Below are 20,747 nucleotides of genomic sequence, written 5' to 3' on the forward strand. Positions count from 1 at the left end.
ACCAAACAAACCCAACTTTGAATTGTCTGAGCTTGAAATTGAACCAATAGAACCATAGAGTAAAACTTGGTCTTCGTGGGATTCGACCCCTAAGTACTACTTCTTTGCTGTGCACTTGCAGTAGGAAAATAGGGTTTAAAACTCTGTGTATCACTCACTAACCCTCCTGAGACGTCTTGTTCGAGTCGCTGCTAACATGTTCGAACGAGTAGGAGCTCTCCTTTGCGTGCAGGTCGAGTCGGAATTCAGAACGTACGTGCATCCACTAAAATGGTGATAACTTTTGAACCACGCCTCCGATTGGCTTGAAATCAATGGCATTGGAAATATGACTCGATTCTCTACAACTTTTATGAAGACGTCAAAAGCTGAATCCCAAAGTAAAATCTTTACTCGACTCGATCAAAGACGTGGAAGGTTGGGTCGCTGGACTGCTCTCCTGCTCCCTGTTTGCTTTTGATGGTTTGGATATTTCCTAAAACACCTGAAATAACTCCAATATGCAAGATGCATGCAAAACCAATGCAAAGACTACCTAAATATGCATATTATGCAAAAGAGACTGAAAACAATAACAATGAGTTAAGGGAACAAAATGAATGAGAAATGCATGATGAGAGAGTGTAAAATATACATATATCAGCGTTAAAGGATAAAAGATGGAGAGGAGCGATGTCAGATGAAATTGATGCATTTGCTCGGAATGGCACAATGGACCTGGTTCCTCGACAACCACATCACAATGTGATTGGCTGTAAGTGGCTTTACAAAAAACAAATTTCATTCAAATGGAACTCATCACAGGTGCAAAGCTCGCTTAGTCGCCAAGGGTTACAGTCAATAATATGGTCGAGATTATACTGACACATTCAGTCCTGTCATAAAATCCACCACCATTCGCATGGTCCTTGAAATTGCAGTCTCCAAGGCATGGCCAATACAACAGCTTGATGTTAACAATGCCTTTCTTCAGGGCACACTTAATGAAGAGGTTGACATGGAACAGCCTCCAGGATTCATCGACTCGGACAAACCATCTCATGTCTGCAGGCTTCGCAAAGCGATCTATGGTCTCAAGGAGGCTCCTCGGGCCTGGTACACTGAGCTGAAAACATTCTTAATAAGCATTGGATTCAATAACTCTCTCTCGGATACTTCTCTGTTTGTTCTTAAGCAAGGTCCACACTACATCTATTTATTGGTGTATGTAGATGATATTTTGGTTACAGGAAGCAGCAAAGAAGGGATCACCAAGATACTCACACTACTCGCAGATAGGTTCTCCGTCAAAGACCTGAAAGATTTAAATTATTTTCTTGGTCTCGAAGCATATCGGACGGATCAAGGTCTACACTTATGTCAACGGAAGTATATTGTAGATCTCCTTCATCGATATAATATGCAAAATGCTAAACCGGTAAGCACACCTATGGCATCTCACCCGAAGCTGTCCTTAACCTCCAGTGCTACTCTCAAGGATCCGACTAGTTATCGCAAACTCGTGGGAAGTTTACAGTACTTAGCATTTACGACGTTGGACATCGCTTATGTCGTAAATCATCTGTCACAATTTATGCATCAACCCACTGAAGAACACTTGCAAGCAGCCAAGAGGATACTTCGATACCTGGCTGGAACTCCCACGCATGGCATCTTCTTCTTTGCCAATAATCCGCTCGGTATTCATGCCTTCTCGGACGCTGACTGGGCTGGAGACTCGGACAACTACACGTCCACCAATGCATACATCATCTACATTGGTAGCCATCCTGTTTCGTGGACTGCAAAGAAACAACGCGGAGTTGCTCGTTCCTCCACAGAAGCAGAGTATCGAGTTGTGGCAAATACTGCAGCCGAAATAAGTTGGGCCTGTAATGTTCTCACCGAGCTTGGCATCACCTTACCTACAAAACCGGTTGTCTACTGTGATAATATAGGTACCACATTCCTCTGTTCCAATCCAGTTTTCCACTCTCGGATGAAACACATTGTTGTTGATTATCACTTCATTCGTGGTCAGATACAACAAGGTGCCCTACGGGTTGCTCACGTTCACACCAAAGATCAGCTTGCCGATACATTAACCAAGCCACTTCCTCGTCCACGGTTCTTAGAATTACGAGACAAGATTGGAGTAGCTGAAGCTCCTCCATCTTGAGGGGGCATGTAAGAGATATGAAAAGGATTCTCCTTTATTACTGAATATTTGATTTGTAACATATTAGGAACATTCTTATTATACTTAACCTAGAGGCTACTCCTCTGTTCATGTATAAATATGTATTCTACTCTTTGTAATAATAGAGAAGATATTCAATTAACAATCATGATCTTTTTATTTAAGTTACAAAAACGAAAAAAAAGATTCGTAATACGTTTGTTTTTGTGCACACTCATATAACAAATTAAATATTAAATATATATAGTTTTATTTATACAAATATCTATTGAAAAAAAAAAAAACAAGATAGCTTTCCTTGAAATCACATCAAAGATATTCATAAATTATCTGGCTCCAGGGGCAAACTCTGAAGCAGAAGAGAGACTATAGTCAACAGAAGCCATAGAGTACATCTCTTCACTACCTTGTCTCCTTGCATTTTCAAATGCTACACACTCGTTTAGCTCCATCACAACGTGTGCCATTGTTGGTCTCCTGTTCGAAGACGGGTTCACACAAGCCAGAGCCAGCTCCACAACCTTCCACGCACCATTTGTATCAAAGTCCCCCATCAGTTTCGGGTCAACGATGCTCTTGATGTCTCCTTTAGTGAGCATGAACCCAACCCATTCGTTGATGTGAGGTCTTTCTCGCATTTTATTTATCACAGGCTGGTTTGTGACTATCTCTAATAGCACTACACCGAAGCTGTATACATCACTCTTCTCACTTAGCCAATTTGTTTTGTAGTACCTGAAAGGTTATCAAAGGAATATAAGAATTCAGATTCTTATTTAGCCACAACTTTGGAATTTCATTGTTCTACTCACTCAGGGTCTAGGTAACCAGGTGTTCCTGCAACCACTGTCGAGACATGACACTCGCCATCAATTGGAAAAGATCTCGATAGCCCAAAGTCGGCTAGTTTTGCTCCACACCGTTCATTCAATAAGATATTTGTAGTTTTAACATCTCTATGGACCATAGGAGGCCTACATCCATTGTGTAGATACTCCAGTCCTGTTACAAATGATTTTTTTATTTTTGTCAATTTTGCGTTTAGAGACATCATACACAGAATATCAAGAAACAATATTTTCTTGTCATGAATCAGACAATGGTAAGAAAATAAGTAAGTATTTGTGTTCACCTTGTGCAGCCTCCACAGCTATTTGCATCCTGTTTTCCCAGGTAAGGACATTGCCACCACGTTTTCCTATACCGAGTTTTAAATGCTTTTAAAATGTGGCAAGAGATGGACTGGACTAAATCATATCTAGTCTTTTAAGTGCTTTACCTGACATATTCTCCCTCAAGTCTCCGTTCGCCATGTATTCGTAAATCAAAGCCAAGTTATCTCCATCATCACAGTAACCCACAAGTCCCACCAAATGCCTATGGTGAACTCTTAAAAGAAGTTCAACCTAAGAAAAATAACAAATTGACCATTCATGATTAAGGAACAGATCATTAAACTGGACTAACCGATCCATTTCTTGTTTAAGTACCTCTGCTTTGAACTCCTTGTATCCTTGAGCTGATGAATGAGAGAGCATTTTAACAGCTACTTGAGCATCATCCAAGTTTCCATGATACACTGTTCCAAACCCTCCTTTACCAAGAACTCTCTCAAAGTTATTAGTCATCTTAAGTACCTCTGGATACGTGATCTTACGTTCCTTTGTCATGATTGATGGATTGGATGATCTTGTCTCACTTTTAACTATACCAGAAGCGACTGATGGAGGTCCAGGAGCTGTAAAACACACCAAAATATTTTAAATGAATAGAGAAAAAAACTAGAAAAGTTTTCATTATCCATCAAAGAGCTGGTGGTGATTTATATATACCTTTAGTATTTTTTGCACTTTTCCTTTTAATGACGAAATATATAGCAAAAATAACTAGAAGAGCGAACACGCCAGCCACGGACGCTGCGATAGCAACCACTGGAACCTTTTTACTCTCTTTTTTGGGATTCAGATTCTGGTTTTCACCCAAGCTGTGGTCAGTAGAAGTGATGGAAAACCGGAAAAAGGAAAGTAAAAGATTAGATAAGTTTAGTGTGCCACTACATTAGAAATGTTGAAGAGTGTATGATCATCTTACATTAGTGTTAATGAGTTACTGTTTACCCTTTCTTGAAGAGAGTCTGGAATTGCTGTGAGATTAAGCCTCGGGTTCCCGCTTAAGTTTCTGTGAATGAAAAAGACTGATTCTTTTAAAGCAGAACAAAAACAGAAGCTAGAGGGTTGTGAAAGAAAAAGCTCACATGAGTTTCAACAACTTCATATCAGCAAAAAACGCTGGAATCTCTCCTGATAAATCGTTATTTGATAAATCTCTGTCCATTAATCAGAGAAAAGCAAAGTTTTTTGCAGAGTTTAGTACATACTACATACTCCTATAGCAATAAAGCATACTAACATTTATTGATGTTATAATTCGGATGCTTACAGTACTGTCAACTGTGTTAGCTTGGATATGTCTGATGTTATGGAACCCGTCAACTCGCTCGCATTCAAGTTCCTAATGTTTGTGAGACAAAAAAAAAAAAGTATTTCCATAATCGTTAGAATATGTGAAAGCACCAAAACCAGAGAACATTGTGATGAAGAATTAATACAGAACATACAAAGATATGATCCGTGATGCCTCAGAGTCCGGATAACTGCAGTTTACACCTTCCCACAGATAAATCTGAGGAGCACATGGATCTCCTTGCCAGCTTATCTTTTTGCTCAAACCATATGTTTCCTTGATGTTCATCATAGCAGTAACTGATCAATCACATTCAAAACTCATCTCACAAACCAAATAAAAGTTTTAAAAGACAAGAATGGCATATATAAGAACACGTTATACTTACCTTCATCTTTGTTTGTCTCTAGCTGTAGAAGGTCTACAACTGTATAAATCTCGAGGGCATTGAGAAGAGGAGGAAGAGTGGAGTTACCCGTCATTGCGAAAGTGAAATTAAATATCCCATTTGAAGAACTCACAGCCTTTGGATTGGAGAATATCGAAATGCTGAGTTTGGATGGTCTCAAATAGCTGTACCAACGTATGCCTTCATTGTAAGTAATGTTGAATTCTCTAATGTCACTAGCTTTTAGATTCTGAACTTCGGCGAAATGCATGTATATATATGATTGTGCAGTGATGTCATCAAGCTCCCACCATAAGTGCCATGGTTGACTAGCATTTTTAGGGACAGCAGCAGTCTTCATCACGGATTGAGGCACATCGTAGATGTTACTTGTATCGACCGGTAGGTCTGTGCTTATTGAGACGGTTTCGTTATCTGTGTATGAATTCCATACTCGGTCATGTATGTCTTCATCATACCTGAAGAGATGGTCCTATTTAGTTAACTCAAGAAAAAAAAAACACACAAAGAGCAACTTTATTGTTGCCTAAAAATATTATTAGTTATTACCTGATGAAAGATGAAGAAGTGGATGGAAAGTATACTCTGGCGAACAACGTCAATGATCCGCTTTGGGTGGCATAAGTTTCATTGTTCAATGGACGAAACTCCAGGGACGAAATGAATGGTGTCGTCGGTCCAGTTTTAACAAGACAAACTTGAAGACTATTTTGTGGTATGACATGGATTATCTCATGCATAGAAGTATTTGTAACTCCTCGTATTTTAACAGAAGACCATTTATTAGGACCGATATGAAGATCAAAGCTTGGTAACTGATTCAGACCGTCGTAGTTCCCATAGACAAAGGTTCCTCTAATCAAATATTTGCGACTTGCCGTGAGGTTGACGTTATAACAGTTTCTTTGACCTACAGGGAAGCTTCTCAAGGCCCAAACTTGTTGCTGAAAGAGAGTCTTGTATGCATCATTGATTTTTCCAACCAATCCACTGTCGATGTAATCCGCGTCTGATTTGTACGTAATATTCGTGGACCTCTCCACATAAGTAGTTTCCTTAGGCACCAACCCACAATCCAAGCTGATGAATCCTGTTCATGATCAACACCAAGAAATATAAATCATCAAGAGAGAACACTTTTCATGTTTTAATTATGTGCAAAACAGAGTAATCCAAAAAAACATCGTCATGTTCTCATGAACCTGCTTGATTTTGAGCTTCGACTGATCTCAAAACGGTAAAAGCTATGATCAAAAGAAGCAAAAACCAATGAAGAGTCTTCATATTTTTTGGGTAGGTGGTCTGGTTCAGAGGCTATTATTATTCATTGTTCATTTCTGTTAATGGGCAAAAAGGCTGAAGATGATATAATATTGGTCAATTCATGCTAAAAGTCTTTTTAAAATTAGATTATTCAGGTGAATATAACAATACCCTTACATGCCTACGACATTCTTTCAGGTCACAGGCGTGGGAAGGTTCAAATTCTATCTACTAAGATTAAATGAAATATGAAATCAAATATATAAAACGATACGAAAAATCAAACAAAACAATATTGCAAAGTTAAAAATAAACAAAGGGAGAACAAGTAAAACGAGCCACTTGCAGTTGGAGAGAGTCTTATACTTATATTTTCGTTTAGCCAAAATCAATCCACAAATGACAAAAGTTAGTAGTGGTCCGAAACTCTCTTATATGCCCTTCAGAGACTAGATCACCACACCGTTGACTAAGTCAACTCATAGTAAGACGTTGTAATTTCCAGATATGAGACGTGCATTAAACCGCAACCATAGAATGATCTTACGTGCTCGTTGACGTTGACTTTTGTATGGCATTGGTTGATATGTCGTCTCTTTGTGTCATTTTGGTTCTGGATGGATTCTCAAAAGTCAACGATCATAAGGCTTTGTAGTGTCTCTTGTAAGTTGTAATTATAAGGGACATGTACAACTAAACGTATTACGTATGGATAAATCAGTACAACCTCCAATGATATTAGTTAGACGTTGACTTCTAATTTGTAGGGATCCGAAAATGAGCCTTCACTAGTTGTGTGGTCGATGAATTCAATACTTCATTTTTGAATAAAAACTCTTAAACAAATATATATATATATGTCTATATAGTTTATCAGGAAAGAAATATTTTTTAAAGAATATTTACTGAAGATGGAGCATAGAGGTAAGTAGGTTAGAAAAAAAAGTAAGAAAGAGAAAAAAATAAATCTCGCAACTGAGAGATTTTGAGAACTTTTCTAAAAATTCATTTTACACATGTAGTTGTATAATTATATTGATTTTTGATTTTATTTATAATTTAAATTTTAAATCAATATAAAATTATATTAAAAATTTTAAAATAATATATTTGAGAGACTAAAATGAGTTCTCTCCACTAGAAATGCTCTTACATTCATTTTGATTTGTGTCAAGCTGCAAAATGTTTAAGCCTATGTCTCAGAATGTTTAAGCCTTTATATGCCTCGAGGCCGTTCATAAGTAAGGATAATTGAGTTACCTATAAAGAAGCACTCATATAGAAAACTTAGTTTTATACAAAGGAATAGAATGTTCATTGTGTCTTTAAAACATTGGGAATTCACAATGGAAAATAGCTTTCCATGAAATCACATCAACAATATTCTCAAGCGCTGCATCATCAAATCATCTGGCTCGAGGGGAAAATTCAGAAGCAGAAGTGTGACTAAAATCAACAGAACGTCTTGTGTACATATCTTCACTACCTTGTCGCCTGGCATTTTCTAAGGCCACACATTCGTTTAGCTCCATCACAACGTGTGCCATTGTTGGTCTCCGTTTCGAAGACGGATTCACACATGCCATAGCCAGCTCTACAATCTTCCACGCACCATTTGTGTCATAGTCCCCCATCAGTTTTGGGTCAACGATGCTCTTTAGGTCTCCATTAGTGAGCATGAACCCAACCCATTCACTGATATGAGGTATCTCTCGGGTTTTATCTATCACAGGTTGGTTTGTGACTATCTCTAATAGCACTACGCCAAAGCTGTATACGTCACTCTTCTCGCTTAGCCAGTTTGTTTTGTAATACCTGATAGAGTGTGGAAGTATTATACTAACATTCTTAATTACTCTTTTGAGCTACACAACAAAAATAAGCGATTGTAATTGATTGATTCACTCACTCAGGGTCTAGGTAACCAGGTGTGCCCGCAACCACAGTTGAGACATGGCATTCGCCATCGATTGGAAAAGATCTAGAGAGCCCAAAGTCGGCTAGCTTTGCTCCAGAATGCTCATTCAATAATATATTGGTACTTTTAACATCTCTATGGACCATAAGAGGCCTACATCCATTGTGAAGATACTCCAATCCTATTAAAAAATTTTGTTGGGTTTGTAACAATTAGTTTTTCTATCATACAACCAAACATAGATTGTTGTTCAATGAAGAGAAAACAAGTCAAGATTATGTTCACCTTGTGCTGCCTCTACAGCTATTTTCATCCTATTTCCCCAGGTTAGGACACGTCCACCGCGTTTTCCTGTATCAAATGTTTTTGAGAGTTGGATTCTACTAAATTAAAGTCTCTTACTTAAAGTCTTACCTAACATATTCTCCCTTAGGTCTCCATTAGCCATATATTCATAGATCAGAGCCAAGTTATCACCATCATCACAGTAACCCACAAGTCCCACCAAATATCTATGGTGAACTCTTAAAAGAAGCTCCACCTAAGAAAGATAGAGAAATGACCATTTCATAACTGAGAACTTAATGCAATAAAAGAAAAGAACCAAACTGATCCTTTTATAGATAAAGTACCTCTGCTTTGAACTCTTTATAACCTTGAGCTGATGAATGAGAGAGCATTTTCACAGCTACTTGAGCATCATCAAAGTTGCCATGATACACTGTTCCAAAGCCTCCTTTACCAAGAACTCTTTCGAAGTTATTAGTCATATTCAATACCTCGGGGTATGTAATTCTACGTTCCTTTGTTACAATTGATGGATTGAATGATGGTGTCTCATTTTCAACTATAACGGTAGGGACTGATGTTGGTCCTGAAGCTGTAAAATCGCACAAAAATGTGTAAAATGAATAGAGAAAACTTTTCATATTTCATTAATCATTAGTACCGGTGGTGATTCATACCCTTAGCATGTTTCTCGTATTTCCTTTTAAGGACGAAAAAGATGGCCAATATAACTAGCAGAGCGAATACGCCAGCCACTGAAGCTACGATAACAACCATTGGAACCTTTTTACTCTTGCCATTGTGGGTTACGGTTACAGCTTTACTCAAACTGTAACCAGTAAAAGTGATGGAAAACCGGAAAAAAAAATACATGGAGGCATGAAGTTTATTATAACATGCAAAGCATTTTGACAGGAAATTTAATATAATTTAAATCACTCAAAACTAAGTTTTAAGATTGATTCAAGTGAAATATAAAACATAATACATTAGTGTTAAAGATTTGCTATTTATTCTTTGTTGAAGAGAGTCTGGAATTGTGCTATCGAGACCAAGATTTCCACTTAAGTTTCTGCAAATGAAAAAGTTGAAGCTTTCAGAACATAAGACAAACGAATAAAAGCAAAGGGTGTTGATAAAAAAAAAAGCTCACAAGAGTTTCAACAACTTCATATCAGCAAAAAAAGCTGGAATCTCTCCTGATAAATCGTTTTTTGATAAATCTCTGTCCATTGAGGGAGAAAGAAAAAGTTTGTACAGAGAAATAAATGAAAGCATTTCGAATATTATTAACCTCATCGGTGTGACACTTACAGCTCGATCAACTCTGTTAGCTTGGATATTTCAGGTGTTATGGAACCGGTCAGCTTGTTTTCTGCCAAGTTCCTATAATGTAATGTTGTCAAACAGTGAAGTCATTATAAGAGTTAGAAAATGCGAAACCTTGAAATAGAAATAACCATGAGATGAAGAATACAGAACATACAAGGATATGATCCGAGGTGGCTCAGAGTCTGGATAACTGCAGTTTAAACCTTCCCACCGATAAGACTGAGGAATACATGGATCTCCTTGCCAGCTAACCTTTTTGCTCAAGTCATACGTTGTCTTAATGTTTACCATAGCAGAAACTGATTCAAAAACCAGACAGTTAAACAATAGAAAACTATGGTAAAATAATGGGTTAAGAACATGGTTAATCTACCTTCATCTTGATCTGTCTCCAGTTCTAGAAGGTCTAAGGCTTTATAAATCTCGAGACCATTGAGAAGAGGAGGAAGAGTTGAGTTACCGGTCATCGTGAGAGAGAAACTGAAATTCCCATCCGGAGAACTCATAGCTGTTTGACTGAATAAAGTTGTTATCTCGAGCTTTTCAGGCCTAAAATAGGAGTACACATTCTTGCCACCATTATAAGTAATGTTGAATTCTCTGATCTCACCATCCTTAAGAGTCTGGATTTCAGCGAAATGCATGTATACATATGATTGTGCAGTGATGTTGTCAAGAGTCCAATCAAAGCTCAGAGGCTGACTAGCATTTGCAGGTACAGCGGCAGTCTTTGCCACAGCTTGTGGCACATCATAGAGGTTACCTGTATCGACCAAAAGGTCTGTGCTTATGGGCACCGATTCGTTATGTAAGTGTCGAATCCAGATTCGATCATGGAAATCCTCATCATACCTTAAAAAACGAGGAAAAGCCACAGGACTCAAATTTGTTAGCTCAAAAGTCAAAATCACAAAACAAAACAAGATGTTGTTTGTAGCTTTTTCCACGTGGTTGTTGCATTTGGATACAAATTTTTCATCCTAAGATATCAACTGCATATAAGCAAACGCAAAGGGCTAAATTACAATTTGAAAAAGAGTTTTCTTTACCTAACGAACGATGGAGTGGGTGAAAAGAAAACTCTTGCGAACCCAATCAGCGATCCACTTTGCGTGAGGTAAGTATTATTGTTCAATGGACGAAGTTCCAGTGACGAAATAAACGGTGTCGTTTCACCTGTCTTAACAAGACAAATTTGAAGACGGTCTTGTGTTAAGACATGGATCATCTCGTGGATGGCACTACCGTTTCCTATTCCATCCATTTTAATAGAAGTCCATTTGTTTGGACCAATGTGAATGTCAAACTTGGGGATTTGATTTAGGCCATCGTAATTCCCATATATAAAGGTTCCTCTGATCAGATATTTACTCTTAGCGGTAAGGTTGAAGTTGTAACAGTTTCTTTTACCGTCAGGGAAACTTCTTAAGGTCCAAGCCTGTTGCTGAAGCAACGGTTTATACTCATCCCTGATCCTCCCGACCAATCCACTATCGATATAATTTGCATCTGATTTGTACGTTATATTTGTCGTCTTCTCCGTAAAAGTTGTGCTTTTAGGGACTAACCCACAAGCCAAACTGATGAATTCTGTTCATGCATGATCAACACCATAAATAACAATATTAAAGAAAATAAATCCATAGGGTTTCCTAATATCTAAATAGGAATCAAAGAAGGAAATAGCTGTAGGAACCTGATTGATCTTGAGCTTGAACTGATTCAAAAATGCCATTAGCTATGGTCAAGAAGAGCAAAAACCCATGAATAGACTTCATGTTTTGTTTTTTTTTTCGAAGTGGATGCTATGATTAATCAGAGGAGGTTATGATTCATCGTTCATTGTTCTTGATTGGCAAATATTGAGATACACATTATATTGGTCAACTGATTTGGCTCTCCATAGGTTGTAAGCTTTGTGCTAAGTCTTCATTCTTCAGTATTAGATTATTATATTCAGGTGGTTATTACAGTAAAAGTTACGTGTCTACGACATTCTTTCTGTTTTCAGGCGTTGGAGGGTGCCCAAATCGTATTTTATTGGGTAGGACGTTAAAAATTTGAAATCTAGCTAGTATTATCTATATCACCATTTATTTTGAAAACTAGTGAGTTTACTGTTAACGAGTTTACTTATTCTTAAATGTTACCAAGATTCAAGGCGTCCCTTATACCACAGACTACTAATACCATACATATCAATTTCTTGGATTCCAAGAATGTTAAACATAATAGAGACTAATACTTTTTAGGTAAATTTACAGAGCTATCTTATACATTTTCAATATGAACAGTAGATTTTTATAAAAGACAATAGCTTTAGCTTCACATCACATACAAGATTTTTCAATTTACCTTGCTCTAGGAGCAAAATCAGAAAAAGAGGATGGACTGAACTCAACAGAATCCTTTGTGTACGTCTCTTGACTACCCTGTTTCCTTTCTATCTCGAAAGCCAGACATTCGTTTAGCTCCATCACCACGTGTGGCATCGTCGGTCTACGGCTTGAAGACGGGTTTACACATGCTAGAGCCAACTCTACGACCTTCCAAACACCGTTTGTTTCATAGTCATCCATCAGTTTTGGGTCAACAATACTCCTGATGTCCCCATTGGTGAGCATGGATCCAACCCATTCTGTAATGTGAGGTCTCTCTCTGGTTTTATCTGTCACAGGCTGGTTTGTGACTAATTCTAATAGCACTACACCAAAACTGTATACGTCACTCTTCTCGCTTAACCAGTTTGTTCTATAATACCTGAAAAATCATACAAGAGAGAGAGAGATATTACAATTCACAATTCTTCATTACTAATTTTAGTATAACGAAAATGATTCGTTCACTCACTCAGGGTCGAGGTAACCAGGTGTTCCTGCAACGACGGTCATAACATGAGATTCACCATCAACCGGAAAAGATCTCGAGAGTCCAAAATCGGCTAGTTTTGCTTGAGACCGCTCATTCAGTAAGATGTTAGTTGGTTTCACATCTCTATGAACCATAGGAGGTCTACATCCATTGTGAAGATATTCCAATCCTGTTACAAATGGTTATTGTTTATGTCAATCTTGCTTTTAAGACAACCAGATAAGAAGATAAGTTGTGTCATGAAAAGAAAATAAGTCATAATTTTGTTCACCTTGTGCTGCCTCTACAGCTATTTGCATTCTTGTTTCCCAGCTTAGAACATTGACACTAAGTTTTCCTGTACCGAGATTTAAATGTTTAAGAATGTGGAAGGAGATAAATTTTACTAAATAAGAGTCTTTTATGTTAAAGTGTTTACCTGACATATTCTCCCTCAAGTCTCCGTTTGCCATGTATTCGTAAATCAAAGCCAAGTTATCTCCATCATCACAGTAACCCACAAGCCCCACCAAATGTCTGTGATGAACTCTCAAAAGAAGCTCGACCTGATGAAGATAACAAAGTGACCCTTTCATGATTGCGAAACTTAATGCCAATTTAAAAATAAATTGGACTAACCGATCCATTTCTTGATAAAGTACCTCTGCTTTGAACTCCTTATACCCTTGAGCTGATGAATGAGAGAGCATTTTCACAGCTACTTGAGTATCATCCAAGTTTCCATAATAGACTGTTCCAAACCCTCCTTTACCAAGAACTCTCTCAAAGTTTTTAGTCATCTTTAGTACCTCGGAATAAGTGAACTTGCGTTCCTTCGTTATGATTGATGAACCGGATGATCTTGTCTCACTTTTAACCGTACCGGTAGTGACTGATACGGGTATTAAAGCTGTAAATGCCAAACGAAGTGAATAAAAATCTAACAACGTTTCATTTTCATTAGTCTTCAAGACTAGTCATACCTTCATTAGTTTTCCGTTTTTTCCTTATGACGACAAAAACAATAGCCAAGATAAGTAGCAGAGCAAACACACTAGCCACTGATGCTGCGATAGCAACCACAGTTTTACTACTTTTTCCTGTTCCATCTCTACTGCAATCAGTAAAGGTGATGTGAAATGAAAAAAAAAAAGAAGGTTAGACACTATATGTAGACACTGTTGCACATGAGTCAAAACTACTTTTTCTGCCATTAAAAAAGGTTGAGAATGAATCCATTAAAATATGAAAATTGAAAACCTTACATTAGTATTAAAGATTTATTATCTATCTTTCGTTGAAGAGGCTCTGGAACTGAGCGACTAAGTTTCATGTTCCCGCTTAAGTTTCTGCAAATGAAACGACACTGAATCTTTCAGAACAGCACACAAAGAGTAGAGCAAGCGAGAACCAAGTTACGCATAAGTCAATAAAAAGCTCACATGAGTGTCAGCTTCATATTAGCAAAAAACTCTGGAATCTCTCCTGATAAATCATTGTTTGATAAATCTCTGCGCATTAAACAGAAAATTCAATTTATGTTTTAAGCAGAGTCAATATACTTTTAAGTTTGGATGCTTACAGTACTGTCAACTGTGTTAGCTTGGATATACCAAATGTTATTGTACCAGTCAAATTGTTTCCACTCAAGTTCCTAATAGATAATCCAAAAGTTAGAACTTGTGATAAACCCGAAACTAAAGAAATAGCGATGAACAAGCAAAACATACAAGGATATGATCCGCGGTGGCTCAGAGACAGGATAATTGCAGTTTAAACCTTCCCATCGATATAAATTAGGAGCACACGGATCTCCTTGCCAACTAGATCTTTTATTCATCAATCCATATGTTGTCTTGATGTCCATCATAGCAGAAACTGATCAATCAGACGATGTTATAAAAATAAAAATACAGAAATATCTTTTGGTAGAAGAATGGGTTCAAGAACTTACCTTCATCTTGGTCTGTCTCTTGCTGTTCAATGTTAAGGACTTTATAAATCTCGAGACCGTTGATGAGTGGAGGAAGAGTAGAATTACCGGTCATTGTGAAAGTGAAATTGAACTTCCCATCAGGAGAACTCACAGCTCCTGGATTGAATATAGTTGTTATACTGAACTTTGGAGGCCTAAAATAGGAGTACCAGTTTCGGCCACCATTAAAAGTAATGTTGAATTCTCTAGTCGCATTAGCTTCATCAAGATTCTCGATTTCAGCGAAATGCATGTATATATAGGACTGTGCAGTGATGTCGTCGAGAGTCCAATCGATGGTCAGAGGCTGAGTAGCATTTGCAGGGACAGCAGCAGTTTTCGCCACAGGTTGAGGAACATTGTAAAAGTTACTTGTATCAACCGAGGCTTCCGTGCTTATCACGGAAGTTTTGTTATCTAAGAATGGAGTCCAAGTTCGGTCATGGACGTCCTCATCATACCTAAGAAGGAGGCTCCTTAATTAGTCCTTTTTGTTAACCTAAAACCAAAGAGCAAAACAAGAAATTTACAAAAACCTTACCTGACGAACGATGGAGTGGGTGAAAAGAAAACTCTTGCGAACGCAATCAGCGATCCACTTTGTGTGACGTATGTGTTATTACTCAAAGGACGAAGTTCCAAGGACGAAATAAACGGTGTTGTTTCCCCTGTCTTAACAAGACAAACTTGAAGACGGTCTTGTGTTAAGACATGGATCAACTCGTGGATTGAACCATTTGTCACTCCTTGGGTTGAAACCGAAGTCCATTTGTTAGGACCAATGTGAAGATCAAAGCTCGGGAGTTGATTCAAACCGTCGTAATTCCCATAGATAAAGGTTGCTCTGATTAGATATTTGCGCTTCACGGTGAGGGTGAAGTTGTAACAGTTTCTTTGACCCTTAGGGAAGCTTCTCAAGGACCAAGTCTGTTGCTGAAACTGTGCCCTGTAGATCTCGTTGATCTTCCCGGGCGATCCACTGTCGATGTAATCTTTGTCTGATCTGTATGTTATATTCGTCGACTTCTCCACATACGTTCTGTCCTTAGGTACCAAACCACAATCTAAGCTGATGAATCCTGTTCATGGACAAAGAAACGAACTTAAAAGAGAGTTTCTTAATCTGCTTAGTAATCAAGCTTTCATGAAAACAGAGGAGAATAAGAAAACAAAAAGAGCAGAGTAAAGAACCTGATTGATCTTGAGCTTGAACCACCAATTCAAAAATGTCAAAAGCTAAGATCAAGAAGGGCAAAAAGCCATGAAGAAACTTCATGTTTTTTTGGGGGTGATATGTGCTTTTCTGATTCAGAGAGGACTATACATTGTTCATCAATTGTAATTTGGTCTTGATGGGCAAAGATTGACCTAAACAAAGTATTGGTCAACTAAGATGGCTAAGTCTTGTTCAACATTAGATTTATTCTGGTGATTGTAACATTACTCTTATTTTTGCCTACGAAATTTTGTGTGCGTTGTGGAAATGTTCAAACTAAGCATTGGTGGCAAATATATAAACAAAGAAAAAAAAAAGTGGAAACAAACGAAGTAAATAAAGAAACAGAAATAAACAAAGTGAGTTGCAGAGTCATGCCCTACCAAAATAATACAATGACAAAATAAATTAATAATGCATCACATCAACCAATTTTGGCTAATTTCGATACCATTCTATTTATTTTATTTGATGAACATTTTGAAATCTTCATCAGAATTAATAGAATTACAAATAACTTAATTTCTCTAATAAACTATAAACAATTAAGGAAAATTAGAAATTTTTGATTCATTTTTTTTAACTACGACCGGTTCAAACCTTTTAATTCATATTTTCAAACACAATTAGTTTAATGGATGGAGGCCTTAGATTTTGGAGAAATTGTCACGTTTAATTACAAACCTAGGGTTGTTCAAAAAAAAAAAAAATTACAAGCCTATTAGATGTTTTTCAAGTTACGATTAATAAATTTGTGTATTAGACTAGAACCTCACTAGTAATATAAATCAATAGGTTTACGATGTAGAGTTGAAGAGGCTCTAGAATCAGATCTGAAAACATTATAGTCAAGTCAACTTACGTATAAGGAATAGCTGTACTGTAAATTCCATTGAAAGAAACACAAAAAGTTTTATTTTTTTTCTTTCTTAAAAGGTGAAGTGAATAAATTTTACCAAGCGTTGATAGCTCAATTAGTAAAGATTTTCTGGCGAAGTCGAGAGGTGGCGAAGTCGAGAGGTCGCCGGTTTGAGGAGATGTACGGGAACCTTTTAGTAGTAAAAAAAAAAACGAAGAGTGAATGAAGTTTTGGAAATGAACAAGTTAACTAAGGTAATTCTGGATTTATGACCTCGTGGTCGCTGCCGATAGTAATATTCCTTGAAATTACAAAGCGTTGACTTCCGTGATATATTTGTTAGTATATGGATTTGATGCGTGAGTTGACTTGTTCTTGAATCAAAACATCAAATAATTGTAGCTATATTGTTATCAAGATTCAAAGCATGCATCTTACGTGATATGTATATGTATACAGAATACCTTTGACCAAAAAAAAAAAAAAGATATATCTATACCTTCGACTCCAATCATAACTAAAACTAAAAAGCCCATATACAGGAAATGAGTGGGTATCTTCTCAATTTGCTTCGTCTCTTCTCTCCCACGACCGAGCACACTCGGTGTCTTCCGGCGGAGCAGATATAGCCACGAGAAGAACGGACATGACTGGTTGGTCATTGATACAGCATCATGCAAATGCAACAATGCCTCTGTGAATCATCGACTTTGGAACATGGATACTGGATACATTGCCAAAGAAACCCTATTTTATTCTCCTTTTCCTAGGAAAACTTTTGGTATTTAGAGAATTTTTAATTTTCCAAAAATGTTAGGTTTTAATTTCTGATATCTTATATAATATGAGAATGTTTTTCTCAACTTTTCCTAAGGAGATAGACACTTGATTTACTATATTTCTGACATCTGTATTTTTTTCTTTAGACATAATTAATTATAGTTTAGACCTAATTAACTATAGATCCACAAAACCAAAAAAACAAAAAAAACTCTTATGTAATATGAGAAAATGTTTCTCAACTTTTGCTAAGGAAATGACCACTTGGCTTACTATATTTCTGACACCTTTTTTTTTTTGGACATAATTAATTATAGTTTAGACCTAATTAACTACAGACCAATAAAATAAAATAAAAAAAACCATAAAAAAAAAAAGGACCATCTACATTTCATTTCTGTCTTCTTTAATCAGAAACATATGCAGCCCCCACCCTCTCCCCCCCAAGAATCTAAAGCCACCTTATATCAGTCTATGGTTGGTTTCATCTCGGAACTATACCAACATTACGTAAAATTTATAAGTTTGAATTCTTGGGTTTAATTTCTGTGTTTAAATCTTATATAATTTTCACGGGCACAAACGAAATCAAATTTAAGTAAGATGGTGGATAGGTATTATTTAAGTAAATTAAAATTGGTTATATAAAATTAAAAATTTGAGCTTGCTTTCAAGAAAATTACATAAATTGTTAGATGATTTTGATCTAATTCTTATTTTGTTCGATTCACATTTATTATTTCAAACGTCATGGTATTTTTGAACTACATAAAATTTATAAGTTTTCATATTAGGAATTTCAGAATAAATTATGAACATAATCAGTTATGTTTTGATTTGAAATAATATCATCATTTTATGCATTGCCTTATACCCACTATTTTCCTCAATTTTCATTTTTGTTTATATTATTTCTCATTTTTAACTTATTATTTTGAAACACTTACCAATTTATGATCATTAATATTTGATTCCAATCTCTTATCCTTAGGCTCAAACATTCTATAAAGTTTAGTTTTCTAAAAACAACCTATTACCATACAAAAACATCCTCTTTATTGTGAAAACTAAAACATTTCCTTTCTATTCTATCCTCTATTCAATCTCCAACGTAGAACAAAACACCGGTAACAATAGTATCGTTATTCGGATCATCCGTTTTTGGGAAGTTCCTAACTTTAGAAGAAATATTATCTTACTAAGTCTTGAATATGTTTTCCAAAAATGTAAATTATTTTTACTATTGTTCATCTTTTGATGATTTATGCAATCATTTTAAAATATTTATATAAGAAAATAAATAATTTTATGTGTATTTATTTTAGAAGAATTTTAATATAATGATGTTGGGCGTCAAATTCTTAGAGTAAGAGTTGAAAGAAACCTTACTCTATTATACTATCTAATAATAAAGTAAAGTTTTCTTTTGAAAAGCTCCAAAAAATTGTCATTTAATGTTTTCTTCTTTCACAAGTGTCATTTTGTTTCTTTAATTTTTAGTGTAACAAATTTATTCAATTGAATTTACATACTAAAATATTTGCTTAACAAATATTTTGATGATTAAATAGTTTAAGAATATAAGATTATAATATATATATTTGGGTTGAATAGGATAATGTCGAGTAATAATTGGCTGTTTTTTCTCCACACTTTAATATAGTTAATTCAGATGATCTTGATATTACATTATTTTATTTCATTTTCATTCCATTTAAATTAAACTAAAGTATATTTTAATATCTAATATCTAAATAACTAAATGAGAATTGAATATATTTTTTGATAAAGAGATAAATTTATATATATATATATATTTTTTGGTTTAAAGAGAGAAGTGAGTATATATATTTAAATTCATGATTTGATTAGCTAAGATGCATGTTCATAGATCTATATTTATAATATATAACTCTTGAATATATATTTAAAACAATAGACAATTTTAGTTATTAATTCACAATAATGTATTTTTATAAACCTGACACATTTTTTATTAAATTTTCTATTCTATCTCATCAATCCCATATGTTGTACTTTTTTTTTTGTTCAAAAATCCCATATGTTGTACTAACTCTCATTTTTGTAACTTTCATATTATTTATAGTAATGCAATGAGTGATTAATAATAATATTTAGAAATATTATATATATAAGAAAATATATTAATATGTAATGATTGCATATTTGTAACTCTCACAAAGTTTATGTGACTCCTATAACAATGAAATACTCTCTATCTCTTTTTTAGTTGTCGTTTTAGGATTTCAATGAAAATGTTTGGTGAATATACCAGTTTTCTATCTGCTATTTTAAAGTTTTGACCAATGAGATATTTATAAAATATATTAATAAAAGGTAAAACAGATAATTTAGTAGTTTTTTTATATTTTTGTGAGAAAATCTTAAACGAAAAGTAAAAACCGGAGAAAGTATAAATTATATTTACCTAATTGATATAAAGATTAGTGCATTTATTATCCAATTTTATAACAAATTTTTCATACATTCTTAACTACAATTTCTCTTATAAATAGAAAGATACACATTTTACCAACATTCATATCTCAAATTTTACATAATATTTTTATTTAATTAATATTTTCAAAACTAATAATCTCCAAAATTACAAAAAAAAATATCCAATACCTAAATCCGTGCGTAGCACGGAGTGACTACTAGTATAATATATATATATTAGGATTTACCCTGTGGAATACCACAGGTTAATTTATTCTTAATTTTTTATTTAAAATTTAGATAAGTTTGTGTAGTTCTAGTTTTTTTTTAGTTTAATAAAAATGTTTTAGTGTTATATATACATGTATATATATATATATATTTTTGTTCTTTGAAGTTTTGTTTATAATAATGTTAGATTTTTAGAATAATTTACCAAAGATTATGAAAGAACTAAACTCAATCGAAGACCTTTCTTGTGGAATTGGTTTTGATTTCGTGTTTTATTAAATCTTTAGAATCAAAGTGTTTCTATCTTGAGGCTTCAAAAACTCTTGTGCGACCATTCATTCTACCATCATTATTCTTGAGGCTTCATTGTCTTTAAAACCCAAAATCAGTCCAACAATGTTTTTTTTCACAAGTTAAAAGAAAAAAAAAAAGTAAAAGAAGACAAACAACAACCTCAAGTTGTTGGTAACTTGATCTTAGACCAGCAAACTGAAACAAACCTCAAGTATAATTGTCTGTTGTGA

General features: G+C 35.2%; 4 protein-coding genes across 5 annotated transcripts; 1 reads left to right on the forward strand and 3 right to left on the reverse strand.

The window, feature by feature from the left end:
- On the forward strand, positions 673 to 2,158 carry LOC109130875 (uncharacterized mitochondrial protein AtMg00810-like). The gene is made up of 2 exons (XM_019240957.1): positions 673 to 754; positions 921 to 2,158. The coding sequence occupies exons 1-2, from the start codon at positions 673 to 675 to the stop codon at positions 2,156 to 2,158; spliced, it is 1,320 nt and encodes a 439-aa protein (XP_019096502.1).
- Positions 2,404 to 6,364, reverse strand: LOC104778110 (probable LRR receptor-like serine/threonine-protein kinase At1g51860). The gene is made up of 13 exons (XM_010502479.1): positions 6,254 to 6,364; positions 5,601 to 6,141; positions 5,031 to 5,509; positions 4,797 to 4,941; positions 4,619 to 4,690; positions 4,434 to 4,505; positions 4,271 to 4,357; positions 4,012 to 4,163; positions 3,670 to 3,917; positions 3,459 to 3,585; positions 3,312 to 3,377; positions 2,992 to 3,181; positions 2,404 to 2,914 (listed from the first exon to the last, which is right to left on the reverse strand). The coding sequence occupies exons 1-13, from the start codon at positions 6,333 to 6,335 to the stop codon at positions 2,506 to 2,508; spliced, it is 2,670 nt and encodes an 889-aa protein (XP_010500781.1). The 5' UTR covers positions 6,336 to 6,364; the 3' UTR covers positions 2,404 to 2,505.
- LOC104778109 (probable LRR receptor-like serine/threonine-protein kinase At1g51880) lies at positions 7,647 to 11,711 on the reverse strand. The gene is made up of 13 exons (XM_010502477.2): positions 11,549 to 11,711; positions 10,902 to 11,442; positions 10,226 to 10,704; positions 10,007 to 10,151; positions 9,835 to 9,906; positions 9,674 to 9,745; positions 9,509 to 9,592; positions 9,198 to 9,349; positions 8,865 to 9,112; positions 8,647 to 8,773; positions 8,518 to 8,583; positions 8,224 to 8,413; positions 7,647 to 8,129 (listed from the first exon to the last, which is right to left on the reverse strand). Exons 1-13 carry the CDS (start codon positions 11,628 to 11,630, stop codon positions 7,721 to 7,723), a joined length of 2,667 nt encoding a protein of 888 aa, XP_010500779.2. The 5' UTR covers positions 11,631 to 11,711; the 3' UTR covers positions 7,647 to 7,720.
- Positions 12,034 to 16,152, reverse strand: LOC104778111 (probable LRR receptor-like protein kinase At1g51890). 2 transcript variants are annotated; one of them, XM_010502481.2, is made up of 13 exons: positions 15,869 to 16,150; positions 15,219 to 15,756; positions 14,657 to 15,138; positions 14,433 to 14,580; positions 14,285 to 14,356; positions 14,145 to 14,213; positions 13,968 to 14,051; positions 13,686 to 13,816; positions 13,365 to 13,612; positions 13,142 to 13,268; positions 12,995 to 13,060; positions 12,703 to 12,892; positions 12,034 to 12,612 (listed from the first exon to the last, which is right to left on the reverse strand). In XM_010502481.2, exons 1-13 carry the CDS (start codon positions 15,951 to 15,953, stop codon positions 12,204 to 12,206), a joined length of 2,649 nt encoding a protein of 882 aa, XP_010500783.1. In that variant the 5' UTR covers positions 15,954 to 16,150; the 3' UTR covers positions 12,034 to 12,203. The 2 variants fall into 2 exon arrangements, with proteins under 2 accessions (XP_010500783.1, XP_019099485.1); XM_019243940.1 differs by having other exon boundaries at positions 12,995 to 13,268; positions 15,869 to 16,152.

Source organism: Camelina sativa, chromosome 3 (assembly GCF_000633955.1).
Source record: "Camelina sativa cultivar DH55 chromosome 3, Cs, whole genome shotgun sequence".
Lineage (NCBI taxonomy): Eukaryota > Viridiplantae > Streptophyta > Magnoliopsida > Brassicales > Brassicaceae > Camelina > Camelina sativa.

Coding starts and splice junctions, on each gene's coding strand:
- LOC109130875 (XM_019240957.1), top strand. CDS start 673: ATGTCAGATGAAATTGATGCATTTGCTCGGAATGGCACAATGGACCTG. Junction 755..920: donor ACATCACAATGTGATTGGCT/GTAAGTGGCTTT, acceptor TTGAAATTGCAG/TCTCCAAGGCATGGCCAATA.
- LOC104778111 (XM_019243940.1), bottom strand. CDS start 15,953: ATGAAGTTTCTTCATGGCTTTTTGCCCTTCTTGATCTTAGCTTTTGAC. Junction 15,757..15,868: donor TCAAGCTCAAGATCAATCAG/GTTCTTTACTCT, acceptor GTCCATGAACAG/GATTCATCAGCTTAGATTGT. Junction 14,214..14,284: donor CTAACACAGTTGACAGTACT/GTAAGCATCCAA, acceptor TTTAATGCGCAG/AGATTTATCAAACAATGATT.
- LOC104778110 (XM_010502479.1), bottom strand. CDS start 6,335: ATGAAGACTCTTCATTGGTTTTTGCTTCTTTTGATCATAGCTTTTACC. Junction 4,358..4,433: donor ATGAAGTTGTTGAAACTCAT/GTGAGCTTTTTC, acceptor TTTCATTCACAG/AAACTTAAGCGGGAACCCGA. Junction 2,915..2,991: donor CCTGGTTACCTAGACCCTGA/GTGAGTAGAACA, acceptor ATAACCTTTCAG/GTACTACAAAACAAATTGGC.
- LOC104778109 (XM_010502477.2), bottom strand. CDS start 11,630: ATGAAGTCTATTCATGGGTTTTTGCTCTTCTTGACCATAGCTAATGGC. Junction 10,705..10,901: donor CCCACTCCATCGTTCGTTAG/GTAAAGAAAACT, acceptor TCGTTTTTTAAG/GTATGATGAGGATTTCCATG. Junction 9,113..9,197: donor ATACGAGAAACATGCTAAGG/GTATGAATCACC, acceptor GCGATTTTACAG/CTTCAGGACCAACATCAGTC.